General features: G+C 37.9%; 2 protein-coding genes across 2 annotated transcripts in view; one reads left to right on the top strand and one right to left on the bottom strand.

Annotated features, from left to right (window-relative positions):
- Nucleotides 1–5,012: 5,012 nt before the first annotated feature.
- Nucleotides 5,013–17,354, top strand: LOC122543558 (transcription factor Sox-7-like). Its single transcript, XM_043682378.2, has 2 exons — nt 5,013–5,345; nt 14,408–17,354. Exons 1-2 carry the CDS (start codon nt 5,117–5,119, stop codon nt 15,271–15,273), a joined length of 1,095 nt encoding a protein of 364 aa, XP_043538313.2. The 5' UTR covers nt 5,013–5,116; the 3' UTR covers nt 15,274–17,354.
- A 787-nt stretch (nt 17,355–18,141) lies between these two features.
- Nucleotides 18,142–24,678, bottom strand: part of cunh8orf74 (chromosome unknown C8orf74 homolog) — a 35,278-nt gene continuing 28,741 nt past the window's right edge. Inside the window, exon 4 of the mRNA XM_043682366.2 lies at nt 18,142–18,556. Coding sequence (XP_043538301.2) covers nt 18,359–18,556 — 198 coding nt within the window. The 3' untranslated portion in view covers nt 18,142–18,358. The remainder of the gene's footprint in view (nt 18,557–24,678) is intronic.

Here is a 24,678-nt window from a genome sequence, read left to right as displayed (position 1 = left end):
TATTTTGTATCTTTCTTCATGGTAGAAGACAAGAAAAACTTCCTGATAATAGAAAATTGAGGGCAAATGAGAGCGAGGACTCAAATCAATTATCACTGGAGCAAAACTATTAGGTATTAGTATTAAAGGCTGACAATCAAGCAGAATAAATGTAATTTTATTCAAGGAAAAATCTTTTGTTAGTTCTTTAAGGATACAATAACATGGGTGGATAAAGGAAATCGATATCTGTAGAATATTTGAATTTCCAAAACACTTCCTGTAAGAATTCACATTAAGGTTATTACATTGTAGTTCATGATATTAGGGCTGATCTATTAGAATGCAAAGCGATTTAGCTAGCCAACAGAAAGTAGAGATAAATGGGTCATATTTATACAATATTGCAAATTGTAAATGTGCCATAGGGATCAGTGCTGTGACTTCAATGATCAGCAATCTATGTTAATCTCAGAGTGTTGATATCAAATTTGCTGATGATATGAAGATAGGTAGAAAAGCAAATTGTGAGAAAGACACAAAAGGCTGAATTTTTCTAAGTGGCAGGAAACATGTTTTCAGATCAGAAACCCACTTGCACTGGGAAACTGAATAGAGTTAAAAATTTCAGGGAAGCACATCCTTAATTGATATGGAGACAGATATGGGAATGAAGTTGAGTCAGATGACATGTACATCATTTTGGTTCCCCGTAGTGTTCTTGACAGAGGATGTGTATGTCATGAATGAAAAATCTGTTGGTTCTTCTAAGCCTTTCACAGCTCCAGAGTGAAGCAAGGTGGCACTGGAGAGCCATAGGCAATCCTTATCGCTATACAGGGGAGTCCTTCACTTCACTGATACTGACCTGGATCTGCTGCTGGAAATTATGTGGAGAAGAGGCAAGAGCCTCTCCCAGAGGGTGAAAGGGAAACACCAAAACATAGTACAGAAAGGGCATTTCTCTGAACAGTGTGTAAGAAACATGTCTTATTTTTGTGAGCTGCGAGAAGAAATAAGTGGTTTTAAAAATGGATTTACCAAGTTAGCTGGGTAATCTCACAATAAGGAATTTGACAGCTAATGAGGCGACTGTTAGTTTGTAGCTATGGGTTCCTGCAATGTATTGATGATCAGAATGAGAAGTTGTTCACAAATGAACCTGGGTGGTTCTCAGCTAACTGAGCAAATTGGAACTGGAAACAAGTTTCAAAGACACAGATACACACAGACAGACAGAACTGCGTGCTATGGAGACAGATAATGGAATGGAGCTGGATCAGATGACATGTACCTCATTTTGGTTCCCCATGTTGTTCTTTACTGAGGATGCTATATGCCATGAAGGAGAACTCCGTTGGTTGTGCTAAGTTTTTTCCCAAGCAGAAGCTGACTGTTCTTCACAGTTAAAAAAAAATAAACTTGAAGAAAACCAGTTTTCCTTCTTACAGCAGTTGCTGTGAGCTATGACTTTTGAATTGATAAATCAGAACCACTTTCAAAGTGAATCAGTCACTCTGTACTCTTCACAAAGAGGAGGCTTCCAGAGAAAGTCTGAAAGTCAGGTAAATTGGGGTACTATGTGGACGTTTGAAAAAATGTTAACATTTGGTACAACTCCGGGAATAGTCTTACTCCACAGTAACTCTTTTCAGGGCAGTCCTCTCGGCCTTTGCTGAGACTAATAACTTTACGGAGAAATTCAAACTTTCAGTTAACAGCTAAATGACACACCAAGAGCTTACCTTCTAAACATTTTACTGTAACAGATTATTTAAAAAAACATAATTGACTAAACACTATTTTCCTTTCATAGGCAACATATACATTAAATTACAGGAAAGAGATTTCCCATTTAACTTCTAGCACAAACAGCCATCTACTTTTACAATTTTATGTTGCATTATGCCTTAAATGGACATTTCACTTTCAGGAGCCAGACTATTCTTATCACTCAATAATTTGCTTCCACTTTACTTTCCTAGCAGATAACTTTTAATCTCAGAACTGTCTTTCCACATGACACCTTCCTCTAATTCCAAGCTAGGCAAACTTTCCAGCTCCTTTAAATCCTCACAGGCTCAGTCCTTGATATGACCATGAACTCCCACCAATGTTCTGCAAGGAGGCCAATAGAAGCAGCATTTTCTTTGTCTAAGATGTAGGCCTGGCTGGTTTTATTTCTTCTTCTCAGATTGCTGCAGATCACAGAAGACAAAACTAAACCAAAATTTCCTTGGATATTCATGAATTTACAGGGAAGCTTATAAGCAGGTCACAGAATAGCTTCCTCTATCTTCTTCCCCATGGCAATGTGAATCATATTAGCTTTGATTCTCAGTAGAAATTCTAGGCACTTATTCTTGATCACAATTTCCTTTCATCCTAGAGTAAATTGATTGTTTACAGTTCAACTATTTGCAGCATGTTACGTATAGTATCTTTCCAGGACTTTAGCAGACTCATAGTATACTCATGGTATACTCAGGGCCATCGTTTTCAAGACAACAAGCATTACACCTTCTTCTGAGTCTTCTCTTGATCCTTAACAATCAAGCTATCCAAGCACACTGTGAGACAGATATCAGGACAAGCCATACCACCCCTTTCATTTATCCTGGCTTTAAAGGCACGGTACCAAAATATAATAATCATACAAGCTTCATAATTGTAACAAAGATCAACTTTTCTCGAGGGTCATATTATGAAGGGTACTTGACCACCAGAATGACATTCACTTGCAGAAGGATATTGGAAGGCAGCACCCAACAAATACAAGAACGGCATTTTAGATTTCTAATTGCCTGCTCTCACTGAGCAGGTAATATTGGTTTATTGCCTCCGTCTGTCTGTGTGAGTCTTGCAGAAAGTTGAGTAGCCATCTCTTCAAGGGATATCCCTTATCACCTAGAATCTATCCATGAACCTTTAGAGTTCAACTGAAGATCTCAGCCAGTGTCAATTGATGGAGGGTGAAGGCAGTGTAGCAGCTGCAACAAAAGCTAGCATATACATGGAGAAGGCTCTTGTTGTGGTCAAAATCATTGAATACTGATGGAGTTGAAGTTCTTCCTCTTTATTGGCCAGTTGCTGGATGCCTTAATGATCACATAGGTGCATCAAAGGTGCTATGTATGCAGAGAATCCAGTGATGGAAATTAAATCTAATGCCCTCTGTCTTTATGAGATTGGGTCAGTCATGAATTGAATGCACTGTCCAGCTCTGGAAAAGAAATGCTACTTGTGAGATGGCAGCAAGTCCACAAATGGCCCTTGGAAGGAAGCAAGGATGTCAAGGTCAATGTAACTTTAACCGCTACTTACAGGTCGTTACAACTAAGGCTGCAAGGAGCAGGACTTTTAGTGACAAGAGCCTGTTTCCATTTTGTATACCTCTATGACACTTTAAAGTCATAAAGTCAGAAATAATCAGCACGAAAATCTGCAAACAGATATGGTAGGGGGCCTTAGCGAGTGTGCAAACATTTGGCAGGTGGAATATTATATGACAAAATGTGAGCCTATCCACTTTGGCCAGAAAAAAGAAAAAAAAATATCATTGAAATCAGGGAGATTAAATAATGCTGTTGTGCAGAAGGATCTGTATATTTTCGTGTATGAAACTCAAAAGGTGAGCAAGTAATTAGAAAGGCAAATGGAATGCTGGCTTTTATTGCAAGATGATGAAGTATAAAAGCAGAGAATTCCTACTGCAACAAGCACAAGTGACTCACCTATGCAGTACTATATACAGTTTGGCCTCCTTGTTTAAGGACAAATATTACTTGTTTTGGAAGCGGTTTGGAAGCAGACGTTCACTATACTGATTCCTCAGATGAAGCAGTTGTCTTTTGAAGGAAGATTGAGCAGGTTGGGCTTACACAGAGATAAAATGCATGTACAGGAATGATTATTTGGTCACTATGCTCACTGATTCTCAGGATGTAGGTTTGCTCATTGAGCTGGAAGGTTCATTTTCAGACGTTTCATCACCATACTAAGTAACAGCTTCAGTGAGCCTCCAGACGAAGCACTGCTGATGATTCCTGCTTTCTATTTATATGTTTGGATTTCTTTGGGTTGGTGATGTCATTTCCTGTGGTGATGTTATCTCCTGTGATGATTTCATTTCCTATGGTGATGTCATTTCCTGTTCTTTTTTCTCAGGGGGTGGTAAATGGGATCCCAGTCAACGTATTTGTTGACAGATTTCCGGTTGGAATGCCATGCTTCTAGGAATTCTCATTTTTGTCTCTGTTTGGCTTGTCGTAGGATGGATGTAGTTTCCCTGCCAAAGTGGTGTCCTTCCTTATCAGTATGTAGGGATACTAGTGAGAGAGGGTCATGTTGTTTTGTGGCTAATTGATGTTCATGTATCCTGGTGGCTAATTTTCTACCTGTTTGTCCAACGTAGGCATGAACACATTTAAAACATTTTATGAAATCCAAAATTTGGGATCTGATACTATCGCTAGAATTTATTTTTTGTGAATTATAGTGCAATCTGAGCACAAAATGAATTACTTCCTTGCAATCACTTCTTCACAACCATTTCTTTTGAAACTGCCTGCCTTATATTAACACTGACTAGTTAGATAACAACAATGTACAACTATTAACAAACTGAGGAAATTCCCCTCATGGTCAGAATGTGCCAATTTTGGATTGTACATAAATAATTGTTTAGGTTGGAACATTTATTATGCACAAACTCCTAAGAGCAGTATTGATAATACTTAAGCAACTGAATTCTGTTATAATTCTCTGCAAGTATACTTAAAGAAATACTAAAGTGTCTTCAATTTATAACACTGACATTGGAAAATAACCTTATTGAAAGTTGAAAGATTCTAAACAAAAGCTTCTTAAATTGAAATGTAATTTTAAGTTTGTTGTTACAAGTCTGAGCTGTTTGATTGCAGAACCAGTTCAGGGAGGAGCTTTTATTAAAAACAGCCTCATGGTCATTGGTTATATTTGCCATCACTGAGGGAATAAATGAATCTCGGACACACTTCCTGATCTGGGAAATTTTCTCACTAGATTTAAGCATCAGCATCGCTGTGTTTTAATCCTACTCAGATTTATATACATTTCCAAAAGTTGGGCAGATTATCTTTAATTGAAGTGATCTGTAATGGCTACAATAATGAGCCCATATTCATGGACAGAGGATTTGGACTCTCCTGCTGGGGAAGGAAAGCCCAGGGCAGGGCTTACAGCTCACGAATCTTCAGGCAGGAACAAAGCTGAACCACGAATCCGGAGACCCATGAATGCCTTCATGGTCTGGGCAAAGGACGAGAGAAAAAAGCTAGCAATCCAAAATCCTGACCTTCACAATGCAGAGCTCAGCAAAATGCTAGGTAAGTATATACAAAAACTGTTGCCTGGCATAAATACAACAAAGCCATCTGAAGTATTTTAAAATAAACTAAATATCAATTTTGTCATGAGGTAGATTTTTATTAGTCTGACTTGCTTTAATTTCTAAATATATTAGCAAATTGTTTTTACTAAGTGAATGTAGACACAAATGATTATGAACTGTCTAGGTCTAACTTGACAAAAAATGAAAATTTTCTCTTTGATAATTAAAATTTCATCACCTACTTTGGTTTTTACAAAACAACATTAAATTGTCCTAAAAGTTATTAACCTGTTTTAAAATATATCAGATATGTTACAATTTAACTTCTTGAAAGGATCATTTTGCATTGGAAAGAAAGATAACATATATAATTATCTTTTTGTACAAACAAAAAGTTATTCTGGAAATAGAATAGATTAAAATACATCACCGGAACTAACTTTTGGTGGTCTTGGCATGGTATAATTGGTTAGAAAATGTTATCAGAGTTTAATTTGCTCATCAAAACTTAAATAGGGATATTATGTAGATTATTTTTAGATTCAACCATTTCAACAAATTACTTGCTACTTGCCAGAAAACTGAATCAAACTTGAATCACCAAAGTAGTAGTTTTAATTTGGAGTAAACATACATAATCAGCAGACAATAGTGAACTGTTTTGCTGTATTCGATGGTGAGGCACACATTCAGGGCTCTCCAGTCCTAGGCTACATTGATGTTGAAGAGATTTAGTTAATTACTGTAGTTAGCACTATTGAATTATATCTTGCTCAGCCACTCAAATTAAAATAAAATCTTTCAATACTTTTTTCAAATATCTATAGCTGATATGATATTTATACCATATCCAATGATTAATTTTAATTTTAGGTTTCATTGTGACAGTTTTCTTGCCTGATAATTTCAGATGGAATATGGTTCATCTCATGGAATGTCAAAGAATTAAATAGACTAAAAAGATTTTTTCAAAGATTTGAACACATGAAATCGTAATGGTTAGAGATGTCTGAGGCAGGGAGAGTCTCTATCAGACACAGAATTGAATGAATGGAGAAGATGATTAATGTGATTTAGTTTTATAATCACAGCACCAAGAACAGTTACTACTCTTCATGAAAAGCACCAGTGATACTAACAAGTTAGAAGTAAATTATTCCAAGACGTATTTTCTTATAAATAATTTTACCACTTTAATATACAGGTGAATATATACATTTTGTACCTTGGTCTCCAACTATATAGGTGATTGTGTTTTACTTGTTTCATTTCTTTTGAAACATACAAACTAGGAGCAGAGGAGTAGGCCATTGAGCCCTTTGTGTCTGCTCCTCTATTCAATACGATCATGGCTGACCTCCATCTCAAAGACAAATTCACACTTTCGCCCCAGCCCTTTGATGCCTTTAAAATATAAAGAGGTCATTTACCTCTTTCTTGAATAGATTCAGTGACTTGTCCTCTATAGTGGTAGAGAAGTGATAGTGCCTTTTGTGGTAGAGAATTCCACAGTGTGGAATTTGAGTGAAGAAATGTTTCCTTACCTAAGGAGTTTACTCCATATCCTGTGATTTTGTCCCCTCAGTCTAGACTTCCACACAGGAAAATCTTTCAGTTATCTCATCTGACATTTTGCTCCTTTCTTGAAGGTTTTACTCTTTTTAGATTTTGGAGGAAATTTATATAAAACATGATAAAAACAGAACGGGAAATATACCACATGAAGAAAGAGCAGATAGTTCGCATTGTTTTCTTTGAAACCCAGAAAGCTGAAGAGAAATTTAATTGAAGTGTATAAAATAATGAGAGTCTTCGATAGAGTTAAGAAAACAAACCTGTGTTCTTTAACAGGGAAGGAAGTAACCAGTGGGCATTTGGGCACCACGGTGGCTCAGTGGTTAGCATTGCAGCCTCACAGCGCCAGGAACCCGGGTTCATTTCCAGCCTGAGGCGACTGTCTACGTGGAATTTGCATGTTCCCCCATGTCTGTGTGGGTTTCCTCCGGGTGCTCTGGTTTCCTCCCACAGTCCAAAGATGTGCAGGTTAGGTGAATTGGCCATACTAAATTGCCACAGTGTTAGATGCATTAGTCAGAGAGAAATAGATTTGGGTGGATTACTCTTCGGAGGGTTTGTGTAGACTGGTTGGGCTGAAGAGCCTGTTTCCACACTGTAGGGAATCTAATCTAATCTATACTTAGTGATTGGTTGAAGGATTAGAGGGGAATCAAGAATTTGTTTTTGCTAATGATATGGTTAGAGTCTGGAACTGACTATCTAAAAAGATGGTGGAGGCAGTAGCCCTCATCACACTTAAAAATCACCTGAATATACACTTGAAAAGGTCTGACTTACAAGGTTACAGACCAAGAAATGGAATTTGATATTAGGCAGGATGGTTGTTTTTTCTCAGCTGGTATAGACATGATAGCTGATTTCATGTGCTGTACATTTCTACGATTTCCATGAGGGTAATCTCACTAACTGTTTGGTAGTTCACACAGTAGTCATTTTTCTCATAATTGGTGCTAGAACATGACTATCAGGAGGGTATTCAATCCATAAATGCATCGCAGTGGGCAAAGGTTTGTGTCTTTTAAGCAGCACAGTCACTCAGTGGCTAGCACTGCTGCCTCACAGCACCAGGGTTCGATTCCACCCTCAGGCAACTGTCTGTGTGGAGTTTGCATGTTCTCCCCATGTCTGCGTGTTTTTCCTTTGGGTACTCTGGTTCCTTTCCACTGTCCAAAGGTGTGCAGGTTAGTGGATTGGCCATGCTAAATTGCCTTTAGTGTCCAGGGATGTGTAGGTTAGCCATGATAAATGCAGATTTGTGAGTCTGGGTGGGATGTCCTTCAGAAGTTCTCAATGGGCCCCGCACTGTAAGGATTCTATGATTCTTCATCAAATCTATATTAAAACTTTTTTTTCCAGAATCATTTAATGATCAGGTATAATTCACAATTCACTGCAGTGGCTAAAATCAGTACAAATCAATGACTGCTCCTTGGATTGGTGTCCTTCAGATAATTTTAATCATGTCTATAATGCAGAAACCATCTAAATAGCAAACATTAAAATAATAATTGCTCATATCTTCATGTTAGTGTTTAATTTCAAATTTATATACCAATAAATATTCTCACTTTTAAACAGCTTCCTTTTAATACAACCTGAAATACATGACATTCTACAAACATCTTTTCGAATTTAAAATAGAAGGCACGCACATAGATAAATGTGTGTTGTTCTTGCAAGGTTCAATTCCTACAGTAGAGATAAAAAAGCAGAAAGAAATTAATTGGTGATAAAACTGGGGAGGAAATGTCCAAATATTGTCCTCCATTGTAACAATAATCAATATTACTATGATGTTATAATTAGTGGAAGAACAGAATAATTACATGCCAGGATAAATGTACTGCAAGGAAGAAAAAACCAGGAAGAGAGACCTAGTTGCTTCAGAGAAGGCACACGTTGAGAGAAAAACTTGTATTGATGTATGGTGAAGGGATTGGCACCAAATCTGCTGAATTTCTAAATATTTTCAACCCTTATGTCAATGTTTTTTTTCAAAATTATTGTTAAAAACAAAGAAAGTCATGGGACACAGTGTGGAATTGAACAGGCCCTCGTAAAGCTTTGGGTTTCAGCATGATATTTCACAAAATTAAGCAAAAGGATTATTGAGGTACCTGTTCTATATTTTAAAAGACCAGCCATGATCAATGCTCATTCTCGTATATTCATAAAAGGACATTTTGGAAAGTGGTAAAATGATTTACCAGTATTTAATATCAGCCAAAGCTTATTATCAACCACACTATCTCTTCCCGGCATTGATGGTATCAGCTTAAACCCTCAAAGGTGATTTGCTTATCTCTTAGACCAATTGATCTGAACATTTATTTAACATATTATTATACCTAATTCCAAAGAGAAATTCAGCTCAGTTGGCCGAATAGCTGGTTTAGCAATGCAGAGTAATATCAACAGTGTGGGTTTAATTCTACTATGGCTAAGGTTACCATGAAGGATTCTTCTTCTTGATGTTTCCCCTCACCTGAGACATAAGGAGTAGGCCATCTAGCCCTTTGAGCCTGCTTTGCCATTCAATAAGATCATGGCCGGTCTTTTCACTTAACCTGCCCTCTCACCATAATCCTTAATTCCTGTACTGTTCAAAAATGTATCTATCTTAACTTTGAAAATGTTTACTGAGGAAACCTCAGCCACTTCACTGGGCAGGGAATGCCATAGATTCGCAAACTTCTGGGTGAAGAAGTTCCTTCTCAATTCAGTCCTGAATCTGTTCTGTCTAATTTTGAGGCTATGCCCTCTTGTCCTAGTTTCACCCGCCAATGGAAACATGCTCTCTACTTCTATCTTATCTATTTCTGTCTTATCTATTTCCTTCATAATTTTATATGTTTCTATAAGATCCCTAGTAATTCTCAAGTTAAACCACCACCAGTTGTCTCTCTGAGAGAGTAGCCCTATGATCTGTTAAGACTTCTTTATCTTAATTCCAAAAAAAAGTGTCAATATTGTATTAAGTAAACTATACTAATATAGTTTTAATTACATTATCAGCACTGTAGTGAGGTTCAGGAGCTCACAACCCATGGCATCAACATTGACTTTAGGAAGCATAGTTTTTCTTCTGGCCCTGCTTTTTCACTGCATCAGCAAGTTAGTAAGTTAGTGGTAAATGCAGCCCTAAATGTCAGTATACCTCATTTGAGACTGACTGTGTGACTCAGGTAGTCTTATGTCACTTTAGTCTTTGTTTGCTACTATGAACAAAGTGGAGTTATTGAAGTTTGCACAGATATAGCTGGAACATCTACTCTGCCACATTTCATTGTACTAAATTATGCTGCACTAATGACCATTGTCAGCAGATATAAGAAACAATCCAATGGCAGCTTAGCAATTTCCTGTGAGATTACTCTGAAAACAAAACTTCACAAAAACAACTGCAGATTTTGGAAATCTAAAATAAAAACTGAAAAAGTGCCAGAATCTCATCAGAAGTCAGCATCTGTGGATAAGGCAAATGATTTAACATTTGATGATGAGCTAAAGTTTTCAGAGATGAGGGTGGAGTGGACCCTTTACCAATTTGAGGTCTACAACTTAAACCTTAATTCATTTATTCTAGTGACTCATCTACTATTCCCACCATTTTCCATTTTTGTGTAAGCTTATTCTGAAATTGTCAATCTTATGAAACCTATTAAACGAGAGCATAGCATTTAACCCACTATAGAAAGTTAAACTCAACAAAGTTGAGAGGAATAATTGCAAGAATCCAGTTGCTTCAGTCATTAATAATGAAAGCTATGCACCACTCTGTGCCATAGCCCTTGCACACACCAGGCTGTGGGGCCGTAGACTGATTAGGAAGGTTAGAGCTCATGGAATACAGGGAGGACTAGCCATTTGGATACAGAACTGGCTCAAAGGTAGAAGACAGAGGATGGTGGTGGAGAGTTGTTATTCAGACTGGAGGCCTGTGACCAGCGGAGTGCCACAAGGATCGGTGCTGGGTCCTCTACTTTTTGTCATTTACATAAATTATTTGGATGCGATCGTAAGAGGTACAGTCAGTAAGTTTGCAGATGACACCAAAATTGGAGGTGTAGTGGACAGTGAAGAGGGTTACCTCAGATTACAACAGGATCTGTACCAGATGGGCCAATGGGTTGAGAAGTGGCAGATGGAGTTTAATTCAGATAAATGCGAGGTGCTATATTTTGGGAAAGCAAATCTTAGCAGGACTTATACACTTAATGGTAAGGTCCTAGAGAGTGTTGCTGAACAAAGAGACCTTGGAGTGCAGGTTCATAGCTCCTTGAAAGTGGAGTCGCAGGTAGATAGGATAGTGAAGAAGGTGTTTGGTATGCTTTCCCTTATTGGTCAGAGTATTGAGTACAGGAGTTGGGAGGTCATGTTGCGGCTGTACAGGATATTGGTTAGGCCACTGTTGGAATATTGCGTGCAATTCTGGTCTCCTTCCTATTGGAAAGATGTTATGAAACTTGAAAGGGTTCAGAAAAGATTTACAAGGATGTTGCCAGGTTTGGAGGATTTGAGCTACAGGGAGAGGCTGAACAGGCTGAGGCTGTTTTCCCTGGAGCGTCGGAAGCTGAGGGGTGACCTTATAGAGGTTTACAAAATTATGAGGGGCATGGATGGGATAAATAGACAAAATCTTTCCCCTGGGGTCAGGGAGTCCAGAACTAGAGGGCATAGGTTTAAGGTGAGAGGGGAAAGATATAAAAGAGACCTAAGGTGCAACTTTTTCATGCACGTGGTATGTGTATGGAATGAGCTGCCAGAGGAAGTGGTGGAGGCTGGTACAATTGCAACATTTAAGAGGCATTTGGATGGGAAGATGAAGAGGAAGGGTTTGGAGGGATATGGGCCGGGTGCTGGCAGGTGGGAAGAGATTGGGTTGGGATATCTGGTCGGCATGGACAGGTTGGACCAAAGGGTCTGTTTCCATGCTGTACATCTCTTTGACTCTATAACTGTGCCCATTGACCATATAGTGGAGAGGCTGACACTCCATCATGACAGTCTGGCATTTTTAATGTTAACATTTTTTAAATTCTGTTCAAAGGCCACCCCCATCATTAGGATGTTGGGATTGTTAGCGAGTCATTGTGGAAGGTCCCAAATTGACACTCCAGCATCAGGAACCCACCTGTCATCCATCAATGGATCGAAACCTTGCACATGGCCATGCTTGCCAACAAGTACTGGCACAATGCAGGTTGAGATTTGAAAATTCCAGCCGCAAAATAAAAAGTCATTGGCAATTTTACTATCTGTAAACTCATTAATTTGATGGTGAAAACTATCAGCTAAAGTCAAATGAAGATTAGATTCCCTACAGTGTGGAAACAGGCCCTTTGGCTCAACAGGTCCGCACCGACCCTCTGAAGAACAACCCACCCAGACCTATTCCCCTACGTTTACCCCTGACTAATGCACATAACACTACAGGCAATTTAGCAAAGCCAGTTCACCTAACATGCACATCTTTGGACTGTGGGAGGAAATCCACACAGACACAGGGAGAATGTGTAAACTCCACACAGTTGCCTGAGGCAGGAATCGAACCCAGGTTCCTGGCACTGTGAGGTAACAGTGCTAACCACTAACCCACCGTGCTGCCCAAATCCTGGTTAGGATTGCAAGTAGGAGTCAAGCTGCCTCTGATCAAGCTAATAATGATAAATACTAGTTAAATTAATGCAAGAAAAGTTTTTCACTTCTATTAAATATTTCATCTTTTGGTTTGCTGATGTGCTATTGAAAATCTACATGAGTATAATTTTTATTATGCCTATGTAAAGCGCACATTTTCCTCAAATTTAAACACAACCTATTTAACAAATTCCATAGAGCTGTGGAACACGTTTACCAGAGCTAGGGCTTAAGGACCATATGCTAGAGTACTGCTGTGCTCTGAATGGAAATTCAGAATTCAGTTATCATGCTTGACTTTCAACAGCCTTTCAGTTCCTTCAAAATGGGAAGAAGGGTAAGAACGATGGTAGAAATAGATATTTTGGCCTATTTCCTGTTACTACAGATTTTACGTATTTTCTTTTCACACTTCAAACCGGAAGAAAATAAGCCTATATGTATCAAAAGTCTTCCAGTGTCTCACTGTAAGGCCGTTTATCCTAGGCAGCTAGTTGCAGCAGACTACTTGTCAACTGAGGAAATTATTGTTAAGCTAAAAGCATTATCATCTTACAACTATAAAGGCTACTTTTCTTGCTTGGTCAACTGAATTGCTATCAGACAATTAGAGTATATTTTTTTTCTTTCTCTCCTGGAAGTGCAGATACTTATCATACTCTCTGGATGAGATCAACTTGGTCAGCACAATTTATGGAGCAAATCTTAGACATCAGTATTACATTTGTCAGTGCATTTACAAGCTAAATTCATTGGAGAGTTTCTATTTGGAACATGATGGGAAAACATAGATAAGAATTGTATCGGTGGACACAGGACAGATGTCACAATATCTTTTACTTAGGCAGCAAAGAAACTGTCATCATCATGATGATCTGGCCATAGACCAAATGAAACAAACAAAAATAAAGTTGTGGTTTGGAATTCTACAATAAAATATACCTTGGATTTTGTTTGCTTAAGTAGAAGGCGGTGTTTTAAAATTAACAGACTTTCCACAGCTTCACTAAATTAATAAGGTTAAATTTAGAATTAATTGGGGTCAGTAAAAATATAAATTCTAGACAGTTGATATATGCAACGATTAGAACCATGAACATGCATTTCATGCACAAGTAAAACTTTCTTGAAATATCAACAAAATTGAAAACGTGTTAAGTGGCACAGTTTACTGGAACATTCACTAAACATTATATAACCACAGAAATGAAAACTAATTTTCAAAAACTTAATATGTGAAGTCACAATGTTGCACTAATATAGCCTCAGTTATTATTCATAATGCTTAACTACATTGAGACAAGATAAAGAAACTAATCAAATTCTGATAATGCTAAAATTATGCTTCCCTATTTATGCTTAACAGTCAATTTTTCAAGTCAAAACCCAACTAACAGTGGAGGCATGTGTGCTCAAATTGCAAGCTAGCCAACTGGAGAGTACATGCAAGTGACCTCCAGAAAACTACCTGGCATTTGCTTAGTTATATAAGGAGGAAGCCCTGTCAGGTTTGTGAAAGAAAATACAGCTGTAAATTCTGGCTCAGAATGCAGGATAATATTTAAGTCAGCATGATAACATTTTAATCTGATTTTAGTTCCCTTTTTTATTAAGACTAAAGTGTCTACTATTGAGGTTTAATTACCTTATAGTCATAGCACTGAAGAGCAAAAACGTTTTTATTATTTCAATGTGTCAAAGAATGATACCTTATAAAATTTATCCAATTAAAATATTCATTATTGAATTAGTGAAGTGATAAACAGATGATCTTTAATAATTTGTTGCAGATAAATATGTTTTTGAAACTTCTGATTGAATTCATGGGATATATTTTAGGTAAATCATGGAAAGCACTGACTCCTTCACAGAAGAGGCCTTTTGTAGAGGAAGCTGAAAGATTACGAGTCCAGCATATGCAGGATCATCCCAATTACAAGTACAGGCCTCGGAGGAAAAAACAGATCAAACGTCTCTGCAAACGTGTAGATCCTAGCTTCCTGCTCACCAACTTCCCCCACGATAAAGCTTCTGTCCGCGGTGGAAGAATGTGCAGGGGACCTCTGGAGGAGGAAGAGGATAAAGGCTATCCACGAGCCTCAAGACTTCCTGTAATCAGCAGATTCAGGGAAACACAGACAACAAACAACAGCTTTGACAACTATGGGCTACCCACTCCTGAGATGTCCCCTTTAGATGTGATTGATGCCGATCACAGCTTCTTTCCAACTCAGTGTACAGAAGATTCTCCTTCCCAGATGAACGGACTAATGTATCATTCAGACTACAGTCAAAGCCCTATCCAATGTGGACATCTCAGTCAGATTTCAATTCCCCAGAATAGATCTACCATGGTGCACTCTGCAGCCAGCCATCCTCCACCTCCTCTTTATTATAACCGGATCCAGCAGCCGGCTCCACAGTGCATGAACTCGAGCACATCAGTTCACCTTTCTCCTCCCCATGATCACCATCACCTAGATAATCTGGAACATATCACCCAAGCTGAGCATTTAGGAGAAGTGGACCGCAATGAGTTTGATCAGTATTTGAACAACTCTAGTCATCTAAATCAAGCAGGAATGGTAATTAATTCACATCTGCCTGATATTTGTTCACCAGGAGGCACACATTCAGAGAGGAGCCTTATATCTGTATTAGCAGATGCTACTGCAGCTTATTACAACAGCTACAGTAGCTCCTAGAGCAAACAAATAGACTTATATTTTTCTGAGTGACAACAGTATTACTTAAAAAGATCTTTGGGCATGGAAATATCCTCAGGGTAGTAAAATAACGTTGTCATGCTTTTCAGAAATGACAGACCACAAAAACATTTATGTAGATAAATTCTTTTGACATTTATAAAATCAAACAGCTATTTGGCTTGCCAACTCTTCTGTCACTGTTTTTAAAAAAACTGTAGCTTTTTTATGCTTGTAAATAGGTTAAGATGTATTTAACAAGTGATTTATAAGATTGTTTGTTTTCAATCTTTACATATGCTTTCTGAATGATTTCATAAGTACTGTCTTTCTTCATTAATTATTATCTTGATTGTTTTATTGCATCCTAAGCAAACATGGAAGTGTAATTGCACTTCTGATAAAATGGAGTCCATCTATATATCAGTCTCAGAAACTGCACATTTCACAGTCATGCAGTCCTATAACATCAGTATTTAAAAATATCATTAATGATGGAAAAAAATAGGAATTTTCATTAAAAATAATTCACCTCCCTTAGCTCCCTTCCTATCTACAGCACATGACTGCAGTGGGTTTAAGAAGACAGCTTACCACCCTCTCCTCCAGAGCAACTCGGGATGGCAGATAAATGCACCTACAATTCAACGTGATTTTTAAAAAAGGCTGATCTGACTGGCCTGTCATGAAAAAATGCTGATTCATATCTCGTTAAAATTAGTGTTTCATAAACATTACAAATTCTTTTCTTGGTTGTTGAAACCAAACTTGGCAGCCCTAAAACTTTTAGATTATATAAAGTGCATTTAAGTTTAATTGAACTAATAGCACCATTTTTGATTAGACCTAACATGGTGTTTCTAATATCTAAAAGCAATATGGTTGATTCTTAGCAATCGTCTGGACAATTAGGAATGGGCAATAAGATCAGGCCTCGCCAGCAATGCCCTCAGCCCATGAACAAATAAAGAAGTCAAAAGGTCATACATAAGAACTATTAATTGCCTGAAAGAAGTTATATACTTTGAAAACTCACCAAATATTTACAATATTGAGGAAATTAAAAACTTTGTATTGTATAAATAATAAAAGATTATTGTTAACAAATTTTCAGAAGCTTTAATGGAAGTTATTTGCATCTGGTTACTCAGAAAATGTGCTAATATGAATACGGTGTAGGTGAGAGGAATTAGTATTAGGAAATATCTAGAAAGAATGTAGCCTATGCACTTTATTAATAGTTTTCTTTGTCAGTTATATCAGATTTATTAAGAATATTTTCGAGATCTTGAGTATAATTAAAATGAAATGTTTTTTTGACACACTAGTTTGAAATTGACCCAAATCATTACATTATAACAGTGATTATATTTTAAAGTACTTCATTGTCTGTAAAGCACAGTGAACAGTCCAGTGGTCATGAAAAGCATGATATCGAAATAAGTTTTTATCTGTTTCTTTAACAACAGTCAGTGCTCAATTATTCTCTACTGAGTGCTATCATCAATTATCAGAAAGCCTTTGCAATTCATTCAGATTGGTAAGAGACCTTGTTCTGATGTATTAATTGATCAGCAGTAATTTTGTTACTTAACTATACCATGACCGATTGACAAAGATTTATTTCCTGCTTTTGTAAATGTCTGTAAGAAATTTTAAAATAAAATATTAAATCTGTTGAACTTATACTAGCACTGAAATCTATCCATATCGTGTTTAGATGTACTTTATGATGTACATAATATGCATAGTTATTACCCTGTTCCAGTTTATTGATTCACCTAACTTTAACAGCATTTGATGAAATGCATTTAATAAAACTGACATTTTTGACAGGTTCACAACTGGATTGTAATTGCTGATGAAGCTATTAATAATACCATTCCAGAAAATTATTCTGTCTTGAATTCGTATAGACTTGTGAAGTAAAAATTCAATTGCAATTTACAATCTGTTTACTGAACTAGGTTGTGCTGAAATCTGTTTAACTGATTTAGAATAAAAAGAAATGCAATTCACTAACCAACCATGGCCACTGTCTGTTTTTCCAAGTTTGGGAATTTGATTCTGAACTGGCGGATGTGGACACAGCTCTGTTTCCTGCCTGATAACACTGTTTCTACTCTACATTCCCTCTCCATCAGGATGTTTGTAGTTATTTTACTACAGTCATCAGACTGAGGAACGAACACTTGATGTCAATCTGGAAAAACTCACTGAATAACATCATCTGGGACCAGTGACTCCATTAGGAGATCAGAAAGGGGTTATTTCTGCTAACAATTTGAAGTTTAAGTAATAGCAGAACTTCATATTTATGATGTATTTGGCTTTTAAAGATTATTTAATAAATATGAATGAAATTCTAATAACAGTGCATATTATAGTAAAGATGAACTTTTACAATAAACTTATGTGGGTTATAAAATTACTGTTTTATTAAATATCATGAAATTGAGGTTTAAAATTAACTATTATTTATCATGAACTAATAAGATAATAGTTATTCCAAATTATTTGAAATATGACCAATTCAGTAAGATATAAAAACCCCATGATATCCAAAAATAAATAGGACAAGATTTAACTCATTGAAATCCCAACTACCTGTCAGAATTAAAATCCAGCATGCCGAGAAAGTTGGGTGAAGAATTCAGACAACTGGATGAAACAGAGCGCGACAAACAAAAATAAATCAGAGTAACTTCAAGACAAATTATTTGTTTGACACAATGGGAAGTATAATTATAAAGATACCATTTAATCTTGGCATGATCTAAATATTATAAAATAAAGTTCAAGTCATAACTCAAATGTTCACTTTAGACATTTGCTATTTGGTTAACAGGAAAAATGGTGAAAAAGATCAGCATCTATGACATGCAGAATATGACCACATCATTTTGAATACATAAATATACTAATGCAATAGCTAACAAGAAATTTCCAATAAATGTGAAAATGAAGATGGCTTTGATTATTGACTTTCATTCACTGAAATAACCAGATTTTTGCATATTGGGTATAAATTTTATTTTCTTGATAAAAATGTCACAATTATTAAAACTGCATTCTTATAATGTTCCTATTTCTTAATACTCATTCTTTTAGTTTTCATTTCCTTTGTAAAGGATCGAGATGATTTGGAACCTGGAAGGGCTGTGGTTGTCTTCTGGATTTTTAAATCTAGGATTTGAAATGCTGTTTCAATCTCTTTTTGCAGAATTTCAGAAGCTACCATTATCTGTATATCATGGGCATTCTTGACAAGTTTTTCTAGATTCTGAAAATTAAACAATTCAAAACAATACATTAAGAAAGAATGTCCAAATCAGCAAGTAAATATTAAACTAAAAAAGGGAAAGAGACTTAATCTTTTCAATTAATCTGCTGGATCTCCAAAATAATGCATATTATTTCTGAGATTCTACATTTCTTGTTGCACAAATTCTGCAGTGCAGAAATACTTTCCTCAGTCAATCAAACTGTCTGAGAATTATTATAACTACTTAGTCGAATGTCTCTCTGATGGATAAAGTTAAAAATCACACAACATCAGCTTATAGTCCAATAGGTTTAATTGGAAGCCCTAGCTTTTGGTGTGCTGCTCTTTCAACAGGTAGTTGATGAAGGAGCAGTGCTCTGAAAGCTACCTGATGAAGCAGCAGCGCTCCAAAAGCTAATGCTTCCAATTGAGCCTGTTGGACTATAACCTGGTGTTGTGTGATTTTTAACTTTGTCCGCTCCAGTCCAACACCGGCTCCTTCACATCACCTCTGATGGATGTTTAAATTGCATCATATGTCAATTTTTATACAAGCTCGAACCATGAAGTTCGAAAAATTTGCTTCACGCCATAAAAAGACCTTTAGGGATCTACTGATTTTCTGCCTGATCCAGTCCACACTTGTGGAATAAAGCAAAAATGTGGCAAAGCAATGCCAGGTCTGGGGAATGTTTCCAAATTTCCTTGGAAGCACCTTGAAGAAAACTTGCCAGAAATTCTTACTGAATGAGGCAGCTGGTTAAAGAATCTGTCTGCTTGATTGAAAGCCTGAGGTAGAGAACAAAGAACAAAGAAAATTATAGCACAGCAACAGACCCTTTGGCCCACTATCTAAATCTGTCACCTATCTTTTATGGATCTGTATCCCTCTGCTCCCTGCCCTTTAATGTATCTGTCTAGATACATCTTAAATGACGCTATTGTACCTGCCTCTACCACCTCGGCTGACAATGCATTCCAGGCACCCACCACCCTCTGTATAAAGAACATTCCACGCATATCTCTTTTAAATGTTTCCCCTCTCACCTTGAACTTGTAATCCCTTGTAATTGAGTCCCCCACTCTGGGAAAAGGTTTTTTGCTATCCACCTTATCTTTATCCCTCATGGTTTTGTAGACCTCAATCAGGTCTCACCTCAACCCCTGTCTTTCTAATGAAAATAATCCTAATCTACTTGATCTCTCTTCATAGCTAGCACCCTCCATACCAGGCAATATCCTGGTGAACCTCGTCTGCACCCTCTCCAAAGCATCCATATCATTTTGGTAATGTGGTGACTAGAACTGTACGCAGTATTCCAAATGTGGCTGAACCAAAGTTCTAAGCAACTGTAACATGACTTGTCAACTCTTGCATTCAATACCCTTTCAGATGAAGGAAAGCATGCCGTATGCCTTCTTGACCACTCTATCAACTTTGCCATCTTCGAGGTACAATGGATCTGAACATACAAATCTCTCTGTTCACCAATTTTCCCCAGGGCTTTTCCATTTACTATATAGTTCACTCTCGAATTGGATCTTCCAAAATGCATCACCTTGCATTTACCTGGATTGAACTCCGAATGTTATTTTTTCACCCAACTCTCTAATCTATCTATATCCTGCTGCATTTTCTGTCATCTGCAGACTTGCTAATCAGACCATCTATACCTTCCTCCAAATCATTTATGTATATCACATTCAACAGTGGTCCAAACATGGATCTCTGTGGAACACCACTGATCACAGTTCTCCATTTTCAGAAACTCCCTTCCACTACTACTCTCTGTCTCCTGTTGCCCAGCCGGTTCTCTATCCATCTATCTAGTACACATGCAACTTCACTTTCTCCATCAGCCTACAATGGGGAACCTTATCAAACGCCTTATTAAAATCCATGTCTATGACATCTACAGCCCTTCCCTCATCAATCAACTTTGTCACTTGCTCAAAGAATTCTATAAAGTTGGTAAGACATGATCTTTCCTGCACATAACCATGTTGCCTATTACTGATTTTTCTTCCAAATGTAAATAGATTCTATCCCTCAGTATCTCCTCCAGCAGCTTGTCTCCCATTGACATCAGGCTCACCGGTCTGTAATTACCTGGATTACCCCGCTATCCTTCAAAAACAAAGGAAGGCAACATTTTTTTCCCTTTATTCTTTCATGGGCTGTATACATCACTAGTGAGGCCAGCATTTAACACACTGTCATTTCATGATACTTAATCATTAATCTTGAATCTCAATTTCATGCCCAATCCTGAATGGAGCAGCATTTAGGAATCAATGATACTTCTGAGGATCTGGTCATGTAGGCCAGGTTGGCAAAGGATGGTATAGTTTCCTCCTTAAAAGATATTAACAGGCCAGATGGGTTTTGACAACAATCAATAATCACTTTACAATCACCCTTTCTGAGACTAGCTTTCAGTTCCAGATTTTATTAGTGAATTCAGATTTCATCATGGTGAAGTTTGAGCACATGTCCCCAAGAGCATTATGCTGGGCTTCTGAATTCCAGTGCCATCACCACTATGCCATCTCCCCAAAATGGCATCTTGTACTGAAGTTCATACTAATTTTATCTCCTTATCTCCACTGACCTGGAGGCTGGGCATAATCCTGATTGGCTGAAGTTAGGTCCACAAAGTTTTCCAGACCAGAGCCATGTCCAGGAAGACCCAGCATTTGTTGGCGCGAAATTGTCAAAGCCAGTCAAATAAAGGGTCAAATTTGCAACCCTTCTTTGACTTTTAAGATAGGCCTGCAGGTTGGCTTCCCAATCAACAATGTAGCTCTTGTAGTTTCCACCTCTACCTGCCACTCTAATTATGTGTATGAGTTCACCAAAAAAGTTAGCTTTAAATGCATAAAACACTATTTTCTTTAATTTGTCTTCAATCTTTGAAGCATTAATTTAAACATTAAGTTACTCATCACAAATGGGAAGAGGGACTTCATTTTCTGTCTGTACTAACTCACTTTAAGGATGAAAACTCAGCGAGAAAGGAACAAAGAGGGGAAAACAAACAAGTAAAACTTCATATGAGCTTCATGAAGTGTCAATCACTGGGACTATCTGTGAGAAGCTCTGCAGGCAGAACAATCCTGCCCTCTACTGTTAAAGTTGCTAAATGCAACTTTTTTTTAAGAATTAAAAGTTGAAACTTACAAGTTATGCTTTGTCATATTATCAAATGAATACATGATCCACTCACTAAATTATGGCGTGGATTGTCAGGATGACTCCTCTAAAGATTGCACAAAGATTCCATTTCCCTGATTCCCAATATCATTCCTGGGACTTCTGCACCCAAAACCTCTAACGTGTGTAGAGCCGTGGAGTCATACAGCATGAAAACTGACCCTTAGGTTCTAACTATTCCATGCTGACCAGGTTTTTCATACTAAACTCATCCCATTTGCCTGCACTTGACCCACTAAGCCTTCCTATTCATGTATGTGTCCAAATGTCTTTTAAAGTTGTAACTACACTTGCATCTACTACTTTTCTAGCAGATAATTCTACACATGAACTCCCTCTCAGTGAAAACGGTGCCCCTCAGGTCCCTTTTAAATCTTTCCCATCGCACCTTAAAATTATGTTTTCTAGTTTTGAACTTCCCTCCCTTAGGGAAAAGACTTTTGCTATTCACCTTATCCATGCCCTCATGATTTTACAAACAGTTATATGGAGCTCCAATATGTCTTACTGTTAAGGAATTTTCTTGGAGTCAGGCCAGCTTTTTAAAGAATCATGGTTGATAGTCCTCAAAGGTATTACGAACCATGATCTGCTTGAGAGAATCTTTTGAAAGCATCTCTTTCATCATGTCTCCTATGCCTGGTTATTTCTCCTCACCCACGACCCAATGCCGTCACATCCACCAATAGCTTTACAAGCCCTTTGTGTCATGCCCATTGACAAAATACATATTGCATTTTACCTATATACCTGATCGTGGCAAGATGATGTGTAAAAGAGATTTTATGAAAATTTGTTCATGTATTATTTTTCACTACATTATGGAAGTCTTTTTATTACAGAGGAATAAAAATGCTAATCATCCAGACCTTTAAAGTATCAATAGTAGAGCCTACAATGCTTGAAACCATTAAAACCTATGTAAATAAACTTTGGGGAACTGGCAGCAGAGATCAAAGCTATCAATCAAGCAAGCTTAGGATCACAGAATCCCTAGTGTGGAAAGAGGCCACTCAACAATGACTAACCCATCTAGCCTGCACATACTTTGTCACGACAGATAATGTCACCATGGCCGTTCCACCTAACCTGCACATCTTTGGACCGTGAGAGGAAACCAAGCGCCCGGAGGAAACCTAGGTTGAGACATGGAGAACGTGCAAACTCCACACAGACAGCCACCTGAGGCTGGAATCAAATTGGGTCCCTGGTGCTATGAGGCAGCAATGCTAACCACTGAGCCACCATGCTACCCACAGCTGCACTTTTCAAAGGGGCTCAGGTTTTCAACGAAATATTGGTTTTTGGGCTCCCAGCCAAGCCTCAATTTGGATTCAACAGATAAGGCTATTGGTGCAGTTATAGATTCACAGAATCATACAGTATGGAAATTGATTCTTCAGTCCAACCAATCCATGCTGACCATAATCCAAACTAAACTAATCCCATCTGCCTGTGTTTAGCCTATATTCCTGCAAACTTTTCTTATTCACATATTTATCTAAATGTCTTTCAAATGTTGCAACTGTACCTGTTCCACCACTTCCTCTGGAAGCTCACTCCACATACAAACCACTCTCTGTGTAAAAAAATTACCCTCATGTCTATTTAACTCTTTCTCCTCTCACCTTAAAAGTAGTTAGTAGGATATGCCATTGAAGTTTGAACTTGTTCTCTTCAACAACTTACGTCGAGATTGCTAAACCTCATGCAGTGCATCTATAGTAGTTCCTTCTATTGCCTCCAAAGAATATGACTGGAGAGTTTCCTAACCTCTGCATATATGATGGCTCACTTTCACTTCATGACTTGCAACAAGACCTCCTGTTCTCATCCATATTCAGCCATTCGGCAAGGTATCACAGCTTAGGAATCAGCCTAGAATGACTTTGACAACTTCTTGCAGGCATAAGAATTACCAGACTGGTTTTAAGTAGCATCAAAAGGGTAACTAGGGAGAGAATAGGGCCCCTCCAAGATCAACAAGGCGGCCTTTGTGTGGAGCCACAGAAAATGGGGGAGATACTAAATGAGTAGTTTGCATCAGTATTTACTGTGGAAAAGGATATGGAAGATATAGACTGTAGGGAAATAGATGGTGGCATATTGCAAAATGTCCAGCTTACAGAGGACGAAGTGCTGGATGTCTTGAAAAGGGTAAAGGTGGATAGATCCCCAGGACCTGATCGGGTGTACCCGAGAACTCTGTGGGAAGCTAGAGAAGTGATTGCTGGGCCTCTTGCGGAGATATTTGTATCATCAATAGTCACAGGTGAGTGCCGGAAGACTGGAAGTTGGCTAACGTGGTGCCACTGTTTAAGAAAGGTGGTAAAGACAAGCCAGAGAACTATAAACCAGTGAGCCTGGCCTCGGTAGTGGGCAAATTGTTGGAGGGAATGCTGAGGGACAGGATGTACATGTATTTGGAAAGGCAAGGACTGATTCGGGATAGTCAACATGGCTTTGTGCGTGGGAAATCATGTCTCTAAACTTGATTGAGTTTTTTGAAGAAGAAACAAAGAGGATTGATGAGGGCAGAGTGGTAGATGTGATCTATATGGACTTCAGTAAGGCATTCGACAAGGTTCTCCATGGGAGACTGATTAGCAAGGTTAGATCTCATGGAATACAGGGAGAACTAGCCATTTAGATACAGAACTGGCTCAAAGACAGAGGATAGTGGTGGAGGGTTGTCTTTCAGATTGGAGGCCTGTGATCAGTGGAGTGCCACAAGGATCAGTGCTGGGTCCTCTACTTTTTGTCATTTACATAAATGATTTGGATGCGGTCATAAGAGGTACAGTTAGTAAGTCTGCAGATGACACCAAAATTGGAGGTGTAGTGGACAGCGAAGAAGATTACCTCAGGTTACAACAGGATCTTGACCAGATGGGCCAATGGGCTGAGAAGTGGCAGATGGAGTTTA

Source organism: Chiloscyllium plagiosum, unplaced genomic scaffold (assembly GCF_037043375.1).
Source record: "Chiloscyllium plagiosum isolate Xiang-an unplaced genomic scaffold, Cpla_swu_hap1 HiC_scaffold_3, whole genome shotgun sequence".
NCBI lineage: Eukaryota > Metazoa > Chordata > Chondrichthyes > Orectolobiformes > Hemiscylliidae > Chiloscyllium > Chiloscyllium plagiosum.
The sequence above is the reverse complement of the archived record's forward strand: the minus strand, read 5'-3'. Positions and strand labels throughout refer to the sequence as shown.

Excerpts from the sequence above, each read along its gene's own strand:
- LOC122543558 (XM_043682378.2), top strand. The coding sequence starts at position 5,117 with ATGGCTACAATAATGAGCCCATATTCATGGACAGAGGATTTGGACTCT. Across the intron at positions 5,346-14,407 it reads AGAGCTCAGCAAAATGCTAG|GTAAATCATGGAAAGCACTG; the intron begins GTAAGTATATAC and ends GATATATTTTAG.